Source organism: Opisthorchis viverrini (genome assembly GCF_000715545.1).
Source record: "Opisthorchis viverrini unplaced genomic scaffold opera_v5_322, whole genome shotgun sequence".
NCBI classification, from domain to species: Eukaryota; Metazoa; Platyhelminthes; class Trematoda; order Opisthorchiida; family Opisthorchiidae; genus Opisthorchis; species Opisthorchis viverrini.
In genome coordinates, this window is record NW_008751975.1 from 233,203 (window position 1) to 247,635 (window position 14,433).

Here is a 14,433-nt window from a genome sequence, read left to right on the forward strand (position 1 = left end):
AGAGAATTCGTTGCAAGGATAGTAAGGAACGAACCCTTGACGGTTAATAATTCCCCCGGAATTAAGTAACACAATCGAATTCGCATCATCTCTTGGCGTCTTAGACAGAGGCCAGATCAATCCAGTTCGTCTCCTTGTGATGTCAGTCCCCCATCTCAGCTGTCAAAACAAATAATGATAAGAAAGAAATCCGAGTAATCTTGCTAAGTTAGCCTGATAAGCATCGGTGTATGTAGTCAAGGATCTCAATGGTCCAATATGGCCACAGAATGATGCTCCAGTTCAATAACTAACATACTGAAAACACCCTATTTCTTGGGAGTACTGTCTGTATCTACAGAAAGGATAGGAAGTGCAATGGATCACGGTTCAAACAGCTGGAGTTTGGTTGCTAGGGCTATCCAACGACGGATCACGAGGTACTGGTGGTTCTGGAGAACGAAATCTCATCCAAGCTACCCTAGCCCGGTCGTATACTGCTTCCACTGAGTCAAGGGCAGGGCGGACATCCAAAAGGGTGAAACGGCCGTGCTCGTCTACAGGGCCACCATCGTAGTAATCAATCACGTAGCGAACGTCTCGGCCGCATCGATCCACGATCCAGTCATGCCTGTCAAACGGCAATTCGTACCTGAAAAAAGTAAAAAGGATAACAAGCACGTCTATATTATAGGAAGTGCGTCTGTGCCATATTGAAACGCTTGGGCCACGTCTAATATCATATAATCCCAGAGACAGTGCCACGAAGTGCGTACACCTTCAAAATTATTGACATAACTGCCGGGTCCAATTAGCTTTGATGTACTCATTTGATCGACACTTTCCTATAAAAGAAGTGGGCCCGACAAGCAAGAAAAGGCTCAAAGTAATTGCAAAGCTGGTTAACGTCAGTGTCACCACGTGTTCCTTGAGTAAACTATGCCTGTGATAAAACTGCAGGGACTGGTCTGAATAACGTAGCACCCTGGAGAGAAGAGTACCTACCGACTTGCTGAAATCTCTGCAAAAGCAGTCCTATGGGTAATGTTTTCCATGTGGACAATGTACCGCGATATCTCGATTGTCGTGCGAACTAAAACATAAGATGGCCTTCGTGCAGTACATTCAATGGGGAAAATATTTTAGAAAAAGAGAGTCGGCTGCGACTGAGTTAAGTATTCCGTTAAACCCAAATTAGTTTGCGAATAAGTGTGGTTCGCGAAAGTAACACCACGTTTGTCCAATACAACCAAACTGAGAAAAAAATTTGGCGAAGACTTTCTGTTGATTCGCACATGTTCTCGGCTCCGCTTGAGTTTTGGGCGAATGAGTAACTGAACAGACAAAATGCAGTGCGGAGGCAGGCCGGACGATCAGCTAGTTAGGTGATATGGTGGAAGTTGCTAATATCGGTATATCACTTCCCGCATCATTGTGAGGTTGGTTCAAAGTCATTGAAGGTTGCGGAGGTTGCAGTGGGAGAATTAGGGGATAGCCGTTTGCAAACAACTTAGTAAGCAGACCAATAGTTCTTTCAAAAAGGAAGGGAAAATAAATCTAATCTCCGGAACTATGTTTCGACCTGACCAATAGGCCTCAAAAGCATAAAGCGGGCAATATACTTTATGTATTTGCCGCACACTTTCAACAGGTGAAACATTTCTGATGACCTGTTCGAAACTCAAGTCAACATCGACTCATTTTGAGAATAATTACCTTCTTGAACTCACTTCTTCCTTTATGCTCCTTGTGATATCTCCTAGCAAAGCCACTCAGCTTCCAGGCATTGTCTCTCCGAGGAAGTTGCAGGTCCGCTAAGGTTACTTAGTTAAATTGGTCGAATTTATGTAGAGGAAAAACAAACCCATTTCGCAAAATACTGTAACCTGCATACGAATTCGGTTTTGATGGTATTATTGAACAAGAGATTCAGCTGGATTCAGTTGAGTCTATCGTCAAAACTGATTCGTATGCATCTCTCCGAGGAAGTTGCAGGTCCGCTAAGGTTACTTAGTTAAATTGGTCGAATTTATGTAGAGGAAAAACAAACCCATTTCGCAAAATACTGTAACCTGCATACGAATTCGGTTTTGATGGTATTATTGAACAAGAGATTCAGCTGGATTCAGTTGAGCCTATCGTCAAAACTGAATTCGTATGCAAATGAGAGTATTTGGCAAATGGGAATAACTCGGTGGGGGAGCGAAGTCATGGTTGGGTGTCAGTGGTCTTTTTCATTCGGTTTTTCTTGTCACGTTAGGTCTACCGTATCGGCAGGCTATGCAATCAACCCGCATTCCGGATGATGGCATGGAGGAGGCAGTGCGGGTGAATGGTGAATCCCGGTTGCCTGGGGGGGGGGCATTTACCGACGTATTCAAAGGTTGAGTCTTTGATGTACGAGTATAGAATATAGTATACAATATAGTATGAGTATAGAATTTTATTCCTAGATGCTGCTTGAGACTCAGAATTATGACAAAAAGCCAATGGAGGACCGGTCCGAGGGTGCAAGCGTAATGCACAGAGGCTCAATCTTGCTGCTAGTGCTCATAGCAGATGCGGTCAACAAACAAGGCATTGATGACTGCATTGCGCGGTTTTTGAAGTTAACCTTTTTGGACGGGCCCTCCTTCGCTGACAGCTGGTATCGCCGCTTCTATAAATATGGACGTGCAAAATGAACACCATACCCACTACACACCCCTATTGCATGGGATAGTATGAATTTGACCGCATGTGAAAGGTCCATAAAGATCGACTGTATATGTACTAAACAAGCAGATAGCTATTCACCGAGGATAAAATGGGTTAGTGAACCAGGTAAGGGCCCAATTAAAAATTAAAGGATTTTTGGTTTCATATGTTCGACTATTCAATTTCTGCTCTTTTCGAAGAGTGACAGTGCACTAGTGTAGTCACGAATTTTCAAAAACTTATGAATGGAACTTCATGCGACTTCAACTGCCCACCAAATGAAATATTTTTATTATATTCTGAGAAGTAGATTAAACTATTTGCATGGAGTATGAGTTAGTTGCAGTCTTCGTGAAACGGAAAGAAATTTTTGGGTTGTCTCACGCCTGAAGGAGGCCGATAAGTGTGAGCACCACAGTCTAGCTGAACACTCCAGATTGCCAATGTGGAAATTGTTCGGATACATTTGAAGCTAAATCGGCCATTCCTGATGTAACAACGGTTCGATAGACGTCTGCCCATCAGCTTCCCCGGCTTTATGGACCCATGTGGACGGACCTACGTGAATTCCAAACGCCAGTGATGTTGACTTCCCATCGCACATGATGCAGTCGTGAAACACGAGTGTTCGTCAACTACTCATGAGTAGCCTAATTTTAAACCGGAACTGCCCAGTTCGTCTCCCCCGTTTTTACGCCCTATGGCTGGTTAGCCAACGTAGGCCGTTTTTTCCGCATACACACACCGTTCTTCAACTTCTAAACATGATTTGTCAACTTGCTCCGTTCCATGTCCTGAGTCCAACTACGGAAACCAAATGCGTCTTATTTCTTAGGGTAGTTTGACACGATCCTATATTCGAAACTGTCAAAGCGCTCCGATTGCAAGTCACTGTGTAGATTGTGGATTTTGTGCTTATCACCCAGCAGCAAAGGAGTGCCTATTCAGGACAAAGTAACTAATCGTATACGTTTGGCTGGGAGAAAATGCAGCCTATTACGTTTCGCAGACAATTTTGCCAGTGTTTTAATGAAAGCGTAAACAGTTCACATTTGGTTACATTTTTTGTGATGGTATAGGTCACCGGTGGAAAATGTTTCCACCACGTACCCAGCCTGAGAGAGATTGAGTAACTTGTGTGATCAGTTGTGGTTGCAATAGTTAATAAAAATATCTTGACATTGTTCAGACAGTCTGTTGAGGGTGTGCTGGAGTAGCTATAGACCGGCCCAGCTACCTAATTCTGCGATCCACTATTCAGGACATTCAGACATTGTGCCTGGATTATATCCACCTCATGCATTGGTATACACTCCGGTTCAGGTATATGAGCATTACTTGTGGACCACTCATTTCACTTCCACTGCGTTGTTTGATGGAGCTGAGTACGACGTTCATATTAACCTCAACGATGCAGTTGTATCGATATATTGCGCGAACAACAAATATATCCGCATGGAGATCATTGGTTATGGGGTGGACTTACTGACCGGAAAGTCCGCGGTTCCAATCCTACCTCGAGGATCACGACCGCCCCTGTCTGAGCCCAGACAACTTGACATAATCTCAGCTCTCGTGTAGTCTTCGGATGGGATGGCAGTTAGGCACTGAAAAGCTGTTACAGCTGAACGACCATCATCGATCAGATCATATTTGCAAGGATAGGACGACGAGTTTCATACTTTTTCACTTTTTCGCATCTTCACATTGAGGGAAGTTTGGAATTTTACAAATTACCTATTAGATCACGATGTCCATGAGGCCGACACCGATTCAATGAATAAGTTCAACAAGTAAGCAACGAATACCGTTCAGATTCTCCACTTAGCTTGTTATGGCATAAAATGGCTTGCTGCAGATATCAAATTGATTAAGTTAAAAACGCGAATACAACTACACCAAGACATACGACAAGACTCGAGTTGTTTTGACGGTGACTTTAAATTCCAGCCTACCTGTGTTTCTCATCAAAAGGATAAGAAAATTAACATGGAATCCAAAAATGGGAGACCAGAACTATTTCCGGTACTATACAACAGCGCCTAGGCCCAAAGACGTTTAATTAAGTACCTAAAGTACGATTTGAAGGTTGGCGCATCTACGTATATGATAAACGTTCTTAATTATATAATCCATCGGTCTGTAGCCAAGTTAATCGAGATTTAAAGGAAGCCATACATGGAACTCAGTAAGCACNGCAGGAAGGCATACGGATATAAAACCGGTGGCTAGGTGGGTGTAGCCAAACGTAATCAAACACAACAACCCTGGATTACGCGGATTGGCCCGGATAAAGGGACAGAAGGGGGTGTCCAACTCCAGGCTTGTGTTACCTGGTGGAATATTTACAAGCGCCTGAGTAGCAGCTGGCCGCCGACTGGACAAACTGTAATCTGAGTCGTTCCCCCGAAAGTTATCACTGAGGCCCCAGCATCTCGGACAAATACAACATCATAGCTACGCGGGTATCCGTTAACACTTGTTTTCTGTTTCTAATGAGTCTTCATCTTCCGTATGGGAATTCCTGACAAGAGTCAGGCTGTCAAGTTATCGACATATTTGCTCATGTACGGTTGACGGCTGCTGCCTTGTCTGTTGCCCAGAAATTTCGCATGCTACTGCTGCTAATATAATCATCGTTTCTAGTAACAAACGCACAATCCTCTCGCCCATTAAGTGATGTCAGTCTGAGACGAAAAGTCGAGAAGCACCGTACCTCTGTTCCATCAGCAGCAGTGCGCATATCACGAATCTCCAGAATGATTCGAACTGGCATCCTTCGGTATAGCGATGGGGACTGAAACGTTCTGCAGTGAGCTCAGGTTGACTCCGCTTACAGGAGCACTACAGAAAATTTCCAAATCTCATACAGTTTATAGGAAGGTCCGAAAGAGAAGTAATCTGCAAGTAACATGAGCCTTCCATCTGAGAAGTCGTCGAGAAGCCTATGAAAAAGAGACTACGTGGTGTGAATTTCATCATCGAAGGATAAGTTGCGCTATATCACACTGCCAATCAGCCGCTCGTGGGCGTACGGTTTGGTCTTCAATCAACAGCCGAGAAGTTGTGAGGCTGAATCTCCCTGGAGGTTAGTGATACGCGCAGAGCTGGCGATGTCTAACAAGGGTGAAGCACTTGTCTGATACTTCTCGGACTTTCAACATAGATCGACTTCACTCACTGGAAGACAGCTCAAATAAAAGCTTTCAAATCCCCTCATACGACAAAGAACACGTGATCTGATTGTAGTCCGTAGTTTCCTTGACTGTCCCGGTGATCATGCCGCCTCCTCACCATGACAAAATGTTGTCACTTTGCTACACCACCGCCACCGTATGGTCATTTCTCATCCATCCAAAAGAGGAATCAGCTATAAGTTGTTCTTGGCGCGGGAAGTGCCACACTTTCACCGTTACATCCCGATCCTGCGATACCAAGAGCCCCGTGCTGAGACATGCAAAATAATCATGGACGTCTGACATCAACGCTAAAACGTCTGCCAAGTTTTCTAACAGGAGGGTTAGGGGCAGGCGAGACAAATATTTGATACCGGTGAATGAATGATGGCAACATTGCGACACACCTCTTTTCTCGCGCACTGTAACCAAAACACTTAGTAAACTAATTGGAAAAAGTTTGGAACCGATTGAGAAGTTACCGTTTCATAAGAGCTTGGTAAACAATCGGTAGTTCTTATTTGGGTAACGTTTCGCTTTTGACACAAAAGCCAAGTGAAGAGGTCACCAAATTGGCCAGACAGACGGGGAATCAATCAGTAAGTCATCTTCAGATTATCACACTAGATTAGTGTTGAGTGTCAATTAACGGCTCTTGTCGGCTAGTGTGGCTACCAAAATATTGGACTGATGGGTTGGATGAGTTTCAAATTAGTTTCGATCGCTTTTTGTTCCTTAATCTTCCACTTCAGGGTGCTTGAATTGATGATTCACCTCGGGCGCCATTGGTAGATTTCCCTTGATCATCGTAGGCGTGTGAATGTTGCGACAATTTAACTGGGGGGAGGGGAGGTGCATAAGGTTAAGTGGAATCCAGATGATGACTACTCTTCCCTCTGATAATCCCATGCCAACACGTATTGCCTCGATTGACCCAAGACCGTTCTCCACACGCTTGCCAGTTCCACGCCTTCTATTCTGTTAACACTGGGATGCTTGGCGATTTCTACCGCCTCGGCTAAGTCTAGGTCTTCTAAGTCCGTCTGGTCCTTCTAAGTCTATTTCGTGTCCAATGCGTGTACTGCGATTGCGTTTCTCGGCGGCCTGTTTATTTTCCTACTATGCGCTCCGACTCTGGTTTGAAGTTCCCTGGTCGTTTGTCCTATATAGACCTTAGTGCAGTCGTTACACTTAATTTTGTGGACACAGTCTTTCGTTGTTTGTCGGGAGGCGATCCTTAAATTGCACCAATGCAGAGCGCAGTGTTACCCCTCTGGAAAGCTACTCTCATTTTGGTCGTGTTTAGAATCCTTCGAATGACCTCCGATGTCCCTGATTTATATGGAATAACAGTGGTCCCGATCCATTCCCTGTTGGGTTTCGCTGCCGGTACCAACACTCTTCGCATCTGACGCCTAATCAAGTTAGCTTCAATTTGGGCAGCTGTCAGATCAGTTTCTTCTGAGCACAGGTCCCTTACACGCTTAAAAATTGATTAGGCAATACTGGCGAATACCGATTTCGAATGGGTAGACGAATAGTTCAAAAATGCCCCAGTGTCGGTTGGCTTCTCGTACACTAGTCTTTAGTTTCCCCCGACCTTAGGTGGCATGCAGTCTAAAAAGGACAGCGTACCCGAGGTTGACTCTATCTCCATACTAAATTTGATATGTGGACTCAGTTCATTCAGATAGTTGTCTCGTTTTATCATGACGGGAGTGTCACCTACATAAGGCCAGAATATCTTAGGTGGGTGTGGGAATCCGGCTAAAGCTCTCTGTTCAAATTCTTCCATAAATATATTTGCCAAAACCGGGGATATTGGAGATCCCATTGCTAGACCTTGTTCTTGAGTATAAACCACTGAGTCAAAGACGAGGTGGGTGAGATTCAGACATGCTTTTATGCCTTCCACTATTTCATTTACCGTAAGCTGTGTCCGTTCCGAAAGGGTGGTGTCCGCTAACAGCAGTCGCTTGGCTATTTCTAAAGAGTCCCCTTTTGGCACATTTGTATATAACGAATTCACATCGAAACTTACCAGGATGTCATCTGGTTAACGGTGACTCCCACTTCTTTGTTGACAAAGTTGTAAGAAAGAAGAAAGAAAGAAAGCGTTCAGCTGTAACACCCTTCCGGTGCCTAGCTGCCATGCAACCCGAAGGAAGCACGAGGGCTGGGATACTGCCAGGTTGCCCAAGCCTAGACAGGGGAAGTCGAGTGGCGGAGGTCGGACTCGAACCACGGATCTTCCGGTCAGTAAATTCGGGCTCTAACCACTTGGGCCATCTCGCCCCGTCGTAAAGAATTCTTAATGCAAGTACTAGATTTCCCGGTGAGGGGTTTTAAAATACCGGCCAATAATCTGGCCAGCACACGCGGTGGGGAACCTATTCCGTCTACCATCGGTCTTACCGGAACATCTGGTTTATGCATTTTTGGAAGGCCATAAAGCCGTAGTTGGATTGCACTGATGAGGTAAAATCGACACCAGTCAGTCAGATAAACGCCGAGTAGTCAAGTATATCCTTTGTCTGAGGAATGACTTGGCCGCTGAGAATGCTATTCGGGCAGAAGCAAGTGACGCGTCCGGTAGCTTAGTCAGCAAAGATGTGGGGATTATGTTGTGCTTCAAGCATCTTTTATTGAATATGCGGTGGTTCTCTCAGTTCGCCTCTTGCCTTGCCAATCGAACCTAGTCACTTGACAATTTGCGAATACATGGTCCGTAGTTGTTTTCAATCAACTGGACGAGGCTGATGAAGCATTCGTGTAAAAGCAAAACATTGCCCAAATAAAAACTACCGATTGTTTACCAAGCCTTCCTGAAAAGATGACTTCTCAGTCGGTTCCAAACCTTTTCCAATTGATTGAAAACTTCAAGTGATTTTCCAAGAAAACGAAACATCTGACACAAAACCATGTGGAACCCAACAACTGTTCACAGCTGTCGTACAACCCGAAAGAGGTATAAGACATTTCCAGATTGTTCAAGCGTAGACGCGAATAAGCAACCGGACCTAATCCGGATACGAGTCATACTTCCCAATGAAGAATGAAATACCTGTACGAAACCTCTAGGCCTAGTGGAATAAAATGCATCTTCTAAAACAGTGTTCGCCATGCTGCCATCGGGGATGCAGAACGGTTAGTCATTCAGTCAGTTCACTAGCTATCAACCATGCACGGGGGTTCGTTGGTTCCAGCTACTAAGGTTTCGTTCACCAATAACCATGAGGGAAGGGAAGGTATCGATCAATGAAAAGGCTGCGGAAATTTTACAGAATAACGAATGATGCATTACTCTGGCGGGATGGCCGCTTTCCCCGTTGCAAGTATCTGGTAGGACGTGAACAGGGGCCGATACGGTCGCCATCTTACTTAAAAACAACATCCCTGAAACTTTGCGACCAACTTCTCTAACGCATAGATAAAAAAATCGTTCAGCTGTAACACCCTTTCGGTGCCCAGCTGCCATGCAACCCAAAGGAAGCCCGAAGGCTGAGATACTGCAAGGCTGCCCAAGCCTAGACACGATAAGTCGAGAGACATAGGTCGAGTTTGAACCACGGACCTTCCGGTCAGTAAATTCACGCTTTAACCACTTGAGCCATCTCGCACAGATAGGAATAAAAACATGCATTGGTCGTGTTTATTAGATGCTAAGTATAGGGCTTGGCAAAAGAGATCTGCCCCATATGGTGTGTTATTGATTACTTGCCTCAAACTCAGGAAAACATTTGTCCACAATGATTTCTGCCCCTCGCCCACTGAGTGTGCGAAGTAGCTCAAACTGAGAGGTCCCTTCAGTTTGCAGATAACGAAAGTAAAATGGATCATCCCTCTGTTTAATTAAGGCACTAAAACAAAAAAATAAATGTTTTTTTTCTGCGACCGTGTTTTAGAACTTGACAATCTTTGGAGCGCGGTAAGCTTCCAGGTTGTCGCTTCAGTTTTGGTACAAGGCAAGGTACAAGTGAATATCTTTTGGTTTCTACTGAGGAATATTTAGCACTCTGCTTTCCATGGTTAGAGAACCATGACGACGCAGAAATCTTTTTATGCTGGTGACACCCATCGTGTTCTGGTGCCGTGACTGAGTTCAAAAATCCTGGTTGCAACTGATGACTTGCCATTATCTGGTATTGCAACACCGTGGTGCTGATTCCCACAGATTGCGGCTACCATCTTGTGTAAACTGGTCACCTAGAGATCATTAAGTTGCACGTTAAAAGTCCAGGAAAGCCTCTGACCTGGGACAATGAGGACCCAATCGGTTTCGAAAAACGTAACATTAATCCTTCTAATTTACAGAGCAAAGGGGCGGATCCGAGCATCAGACACACTAAGGGATACGTATAAAAGTGTCACAAAACTGAATACCCCAAGCCACGGTAATCCAGACGGTGAGATGAAAACCAGGGAAAACGATTCACTCAAAAGGTGCCGTACACATAACCGCGAAAGGGAACATTATGAGTAGACAGGTGTATTCATTAATGCAATGAGCCTACCCAAGAGCACTCCGGATTCGTGCACGAGGAGAGTACTTTTTCGCATCGCCTGCGAACTTGCGGAGTTTTGGTGATCGACACTCACTGAAAAGAGATGATATAAAAATGAGTGGAGGAGAATTATACATCGTTTTGAGGCCATCGTGTGGCTACAACAGGTACATTTGAAAGGACTCAGACCATGAGCTAAGGGGGGCAGCGGTGACTTAATAAGGGAAATAAAGCAGGGCATCAATCCATCGTTGCGAGCGTCTAAGCAATTCCTCAATGAATCTCGCTTTCCATTCTGCACGGCCACGAAAAACATCATGTCCGGAGTGACTACCTCACTGGCATGAACTGCGGTACTTTGGCCACTTAGCTAACGACGTGATTCAAACAAATACAAAGCGATATTTGGGTACATGATGACGACGACCGAGCTCGAAATGGTTCAGTGGTTAAATCGCGAATTTAGTGATGGGAAGGTTTATAGTTCGAATCCAACCTCTGCACCTTGACTGATCCTGTCTAGGATTGGGCAACCAGGCAGTATCTTAGCCCTCATGCTTATTTTGGGTGATATGATGGCCAGGAACCGGGTGTTAAAGCTGCAACGTTTAGTTTTCTAGTTATGACAAAGACAGAAGAGGATTTTAACGAATCTGGAGTGGCCACAACCCACTAGTCGCGTCCGTTTCCTGAATAGCTGTCACGCGACCTGAAGATACGCTATGCCACCAGGTTACCCAGGCCTAAGCAGGGTCAAACAACAGGGAAAAGCCCGAACAATATACCCTACAGTCATGGCCTAAAGAACTAACCTTTGATCCTTTTGGAGCTCAAGATAAAAACTCATGGGCATTGAGCATTGGTACAATCCAGTTAGGAAAACAAAAGTAGATGCATGATAGCACAGTGCTCACTTCGCATGCAACGCCTCCCACTTCAGTACCTCATGCCAGGCCAATTCATTGTTGACATTGTGGATACGAATGATGTGCTCCATATCCTGCTGAGTGACGTCCTCATCGCGCCACCGCCACCCTTTGCGTAGCATGGCGTTCCAAAACATTTGTGCGGAGGGATATATCCACGTCCCACCATTTGGATCATCCGCTTTAGGAATAGTGGACACTTCGCGATCAGTAGATAGAGGAAAAGGTTGACCCGGGCTAGGTTGCTGATTCGGTGGTGGCATCTGTTTTTAAGATTTGGCACAATACAGTTCGTGGTTGTTGAACAGTACCATAAAGGTGAGGGCGAAACCGAAATAGCAATGCACAACACTGAATGACGCTCCCCATTACAACCAAATGGGCAGGGTGACCTTGAAAGCCGTCACTCAGCCATCGCATAATAGTAATCTGAAAGGACAGCTACGGGGAAACTCGAAAAGCTTCAAATGTGTCAACCCATAATCTCATTCTCGGATATGGGTCAGGGTCGTTTGCTACCACCTATTCAGGATAAGAAGTATATTTATTGCTTTTTTTCAACTGGCAGCCGATGCAGCATCGCAAGCAATATGTAGGGTTTTGCTTCACAGTAGCGCCAAATCCAACGAACACTGGGGTTATCTAAACAACCACATGCGCCAGCAAGTAGCGCTGAAAAAGGGTTGCGAACGTAATAACATAATTCTGTCCGAATGTCTCAATAAGGTGGTGAAATCAATCCTGTTTTAATTCGCTCACAGTACAACACAAGATCCCCCTACTACGGAAGTACGTCTCCGGGTTGCTTTTCATACACAAGCTAAGCTTCATTGGACTGTTTCGTCGAAGCAGTAACAGCAGTAGCGGCTGTAAAAACCGTGTACAGTGGTTACAGCGGCCATAGTTTCGCTCATCGATGATTTGGAACTGTTTGGTAGATAGCTGCGCATTGGAGACGGTAAATGATATAATTATTGCTAGAAAGTTCGGTGGTTAGAGGGCGAATTTACTGACCGGAAGACCCGTGGTTGTGAACCCGGCCTCTGCACCTCGACTTCTAGGCTTGGGCAACCTGGCAGTATCCCAGCCCTCGTACTTCCTTCTGTTGGCACTTAGGCACCTAAAGGGTACTACAGCTGAACGTTTTTTAATGCCTAAGTAAAGTGCTGTCAGTGGACTTTTCATTGGGGAGATTGGGAGGACAGCTACGCGTTGAAGTCAACCGCATGGACGAAAGAGCGCCGATAAAAGTGCGACTGGGCCACGTCTGACAACGTCTCTAACCACGGATGTGTCCCATCCCGGAGTTCCCATCCAGGGACCAGGCAATGACCAGCGCAGCTGAGTTTGCTGGTAATGGCTTTGGTACTTCGCTGTCAAGTCACTGTTTGACCTCTCCTGGTTAGTCTCCACCCTTCGTGTGGTTGTACCGAAAGTGCTCTCCGAGGGAGCCGATAGACTGGCACACGGATGTGATCAGCCCATCTATCGCGGATGAATTACTTCTTCCGAAAACCATCCGGTGTACTTCAGCATTACTGATCCGGTGTTCCCACCAGACTCGGGCAATGCTCCGAAGACACCAGTAGTCTTTTGACTTCCTCAGCACGCATGCCAAACCGTGACACAAAATTATTTAGATTATTTAACGCCGTCCGCACTACATTAGTATGAAGTAAAAGAAGAGCTGTGTCATATGCGTAGCCCATATCTGTGAGTTGAGTCCTAGGGAGCACTCCGACCCCACAAGCATTAGAGGCTGGTATGGGGTTTTCTGTAATCGTATCAATGACGAAGTTGAGGAGGAAAGGTGAAAGAGGACAACCCTGCTCGACACCATTTGGTATAAAGAACTCAGATAAAAGCGTCCGACAGACTTTAACACGTCTGCCAGAGCTGGCGTACAGCGCCTTAAGGAAATTCAAACATTGATAAGGGAGCATCTTTGCTTCACAGACACTGTGATAGTGACTGACGGTCCACGATCAAGGAAGACCATCGCTGTTGGCCGCTGGAAGCACTGTTGCTGTTCCAGAATCTGTCAGAGGGTGATGATGCATCCTCTGATCAAGGAAGACCATCGCTGTTGGCCGCTGGAAGCACTGTTGCTGTTCCAGAATCTGTCAGAGGGTGATGCTCGATGCATCCTCTTGCAGGACGTAACTCAGCCTGGTTTCCACGGATCTGTCCCTCTCTCTCTCTGTTCAGTCAACCTTCCGAAAATAAAACTAGGGAGCACCCTTGATGCCACAGCTAGCAAGTGACGCCACGGCAGTTTTCACACAGCGTTCACGTGTCCTTTTTGAAGGCAGGAATAACTAACGACACGACCATCCTGCAGGCACTCTCTCTCCACTCAACATCGCACCAATTAGCTTTATTGGATAAGTCACAATGGATTCTCCACCCTCTTTGAGGAGGGCTAGGTACAGACCGTTCGGTCCTGATGCCTTCTCACGTTTCAGTACGGATACTTCGTACTTTATTTCTTCCGATGGGCAATTAGGGTTTACATGCGATTCGCCAGTATGCACTGTGTCTAGGGGCGGTTTGCAGGAGACCACCTAAACTTTTCCTCGGAGCGTTCGGCTTTTCGGAGTGAATTAACGAGCCACTTTTTCACTTAACGTATCACTGACCGTTGCTTTTCTAGGGCCTGTCAATTATACCAAGTGATAGAGAGCACGGTTGTTTCTGGCAGCGAAAACCATCTTCCCAGCATAAGATGTTCACCAGAGCCCTCAGTCTCTCTTGGTCGAAAGGTTTGAAGAGTGGTTAATAACTTAGATGTTCGGTACCATGAGTGCTGGTAAAAACAAAGCCGAATTAGTGTGAGGTTCTCACGGATTAAGGTGTCTATCGTAAGGCTCCTATTGCAAAAGGTACGGCCACTATGCAACCCAAAAGTGGTTCCGATGAATTTCCCTTATGGAAATATGTGTCGAAGCAAAATAAAGGAACGAAACCTTGGGTTTACGTACTCATAGGCAAATTATATCTCTAACCAGATCGGTAGCAGCTGGGTTCGAAATAGCCCGGGATTGACGACAAATTCGACTGTCATTAAATTCCCCACATTTTTAACAAGCCAACCGGTGTGTACATTGAATATATATATATATATATATATATATATATATATATATATAT

The 14,433-nt window shown here is 45.3% G+C and overlaps 1 protein-coding gene across 1 annotated transcript in view; it reads right to left on the minus strand.

The window, feature by feature from the left end:
- Positions 1 to 194: 194 nt before the first annotated feature.
- The window catches only part of T265_09929 (hypothetical protein), a gene marked incomplete at both ends in the record, with an annotated part of 22,287 nt that continues 8,048 nt past the window's right edge, over positions 195 to 14,433 (minus strand). Inside the window, 2 exons of the mRNA XM_009176150.1 lie at positions 195 to 631; positions 11,272 to 11,546. Coding sequence (XP_009174414.1) covers positions 370 to 631; positions 11,272 to 11,546 — 537 coding nt within the window. The remainder of the gene's footprint in view (positions 632 to 11,271; positions 11,547 to 14,433) is intronic.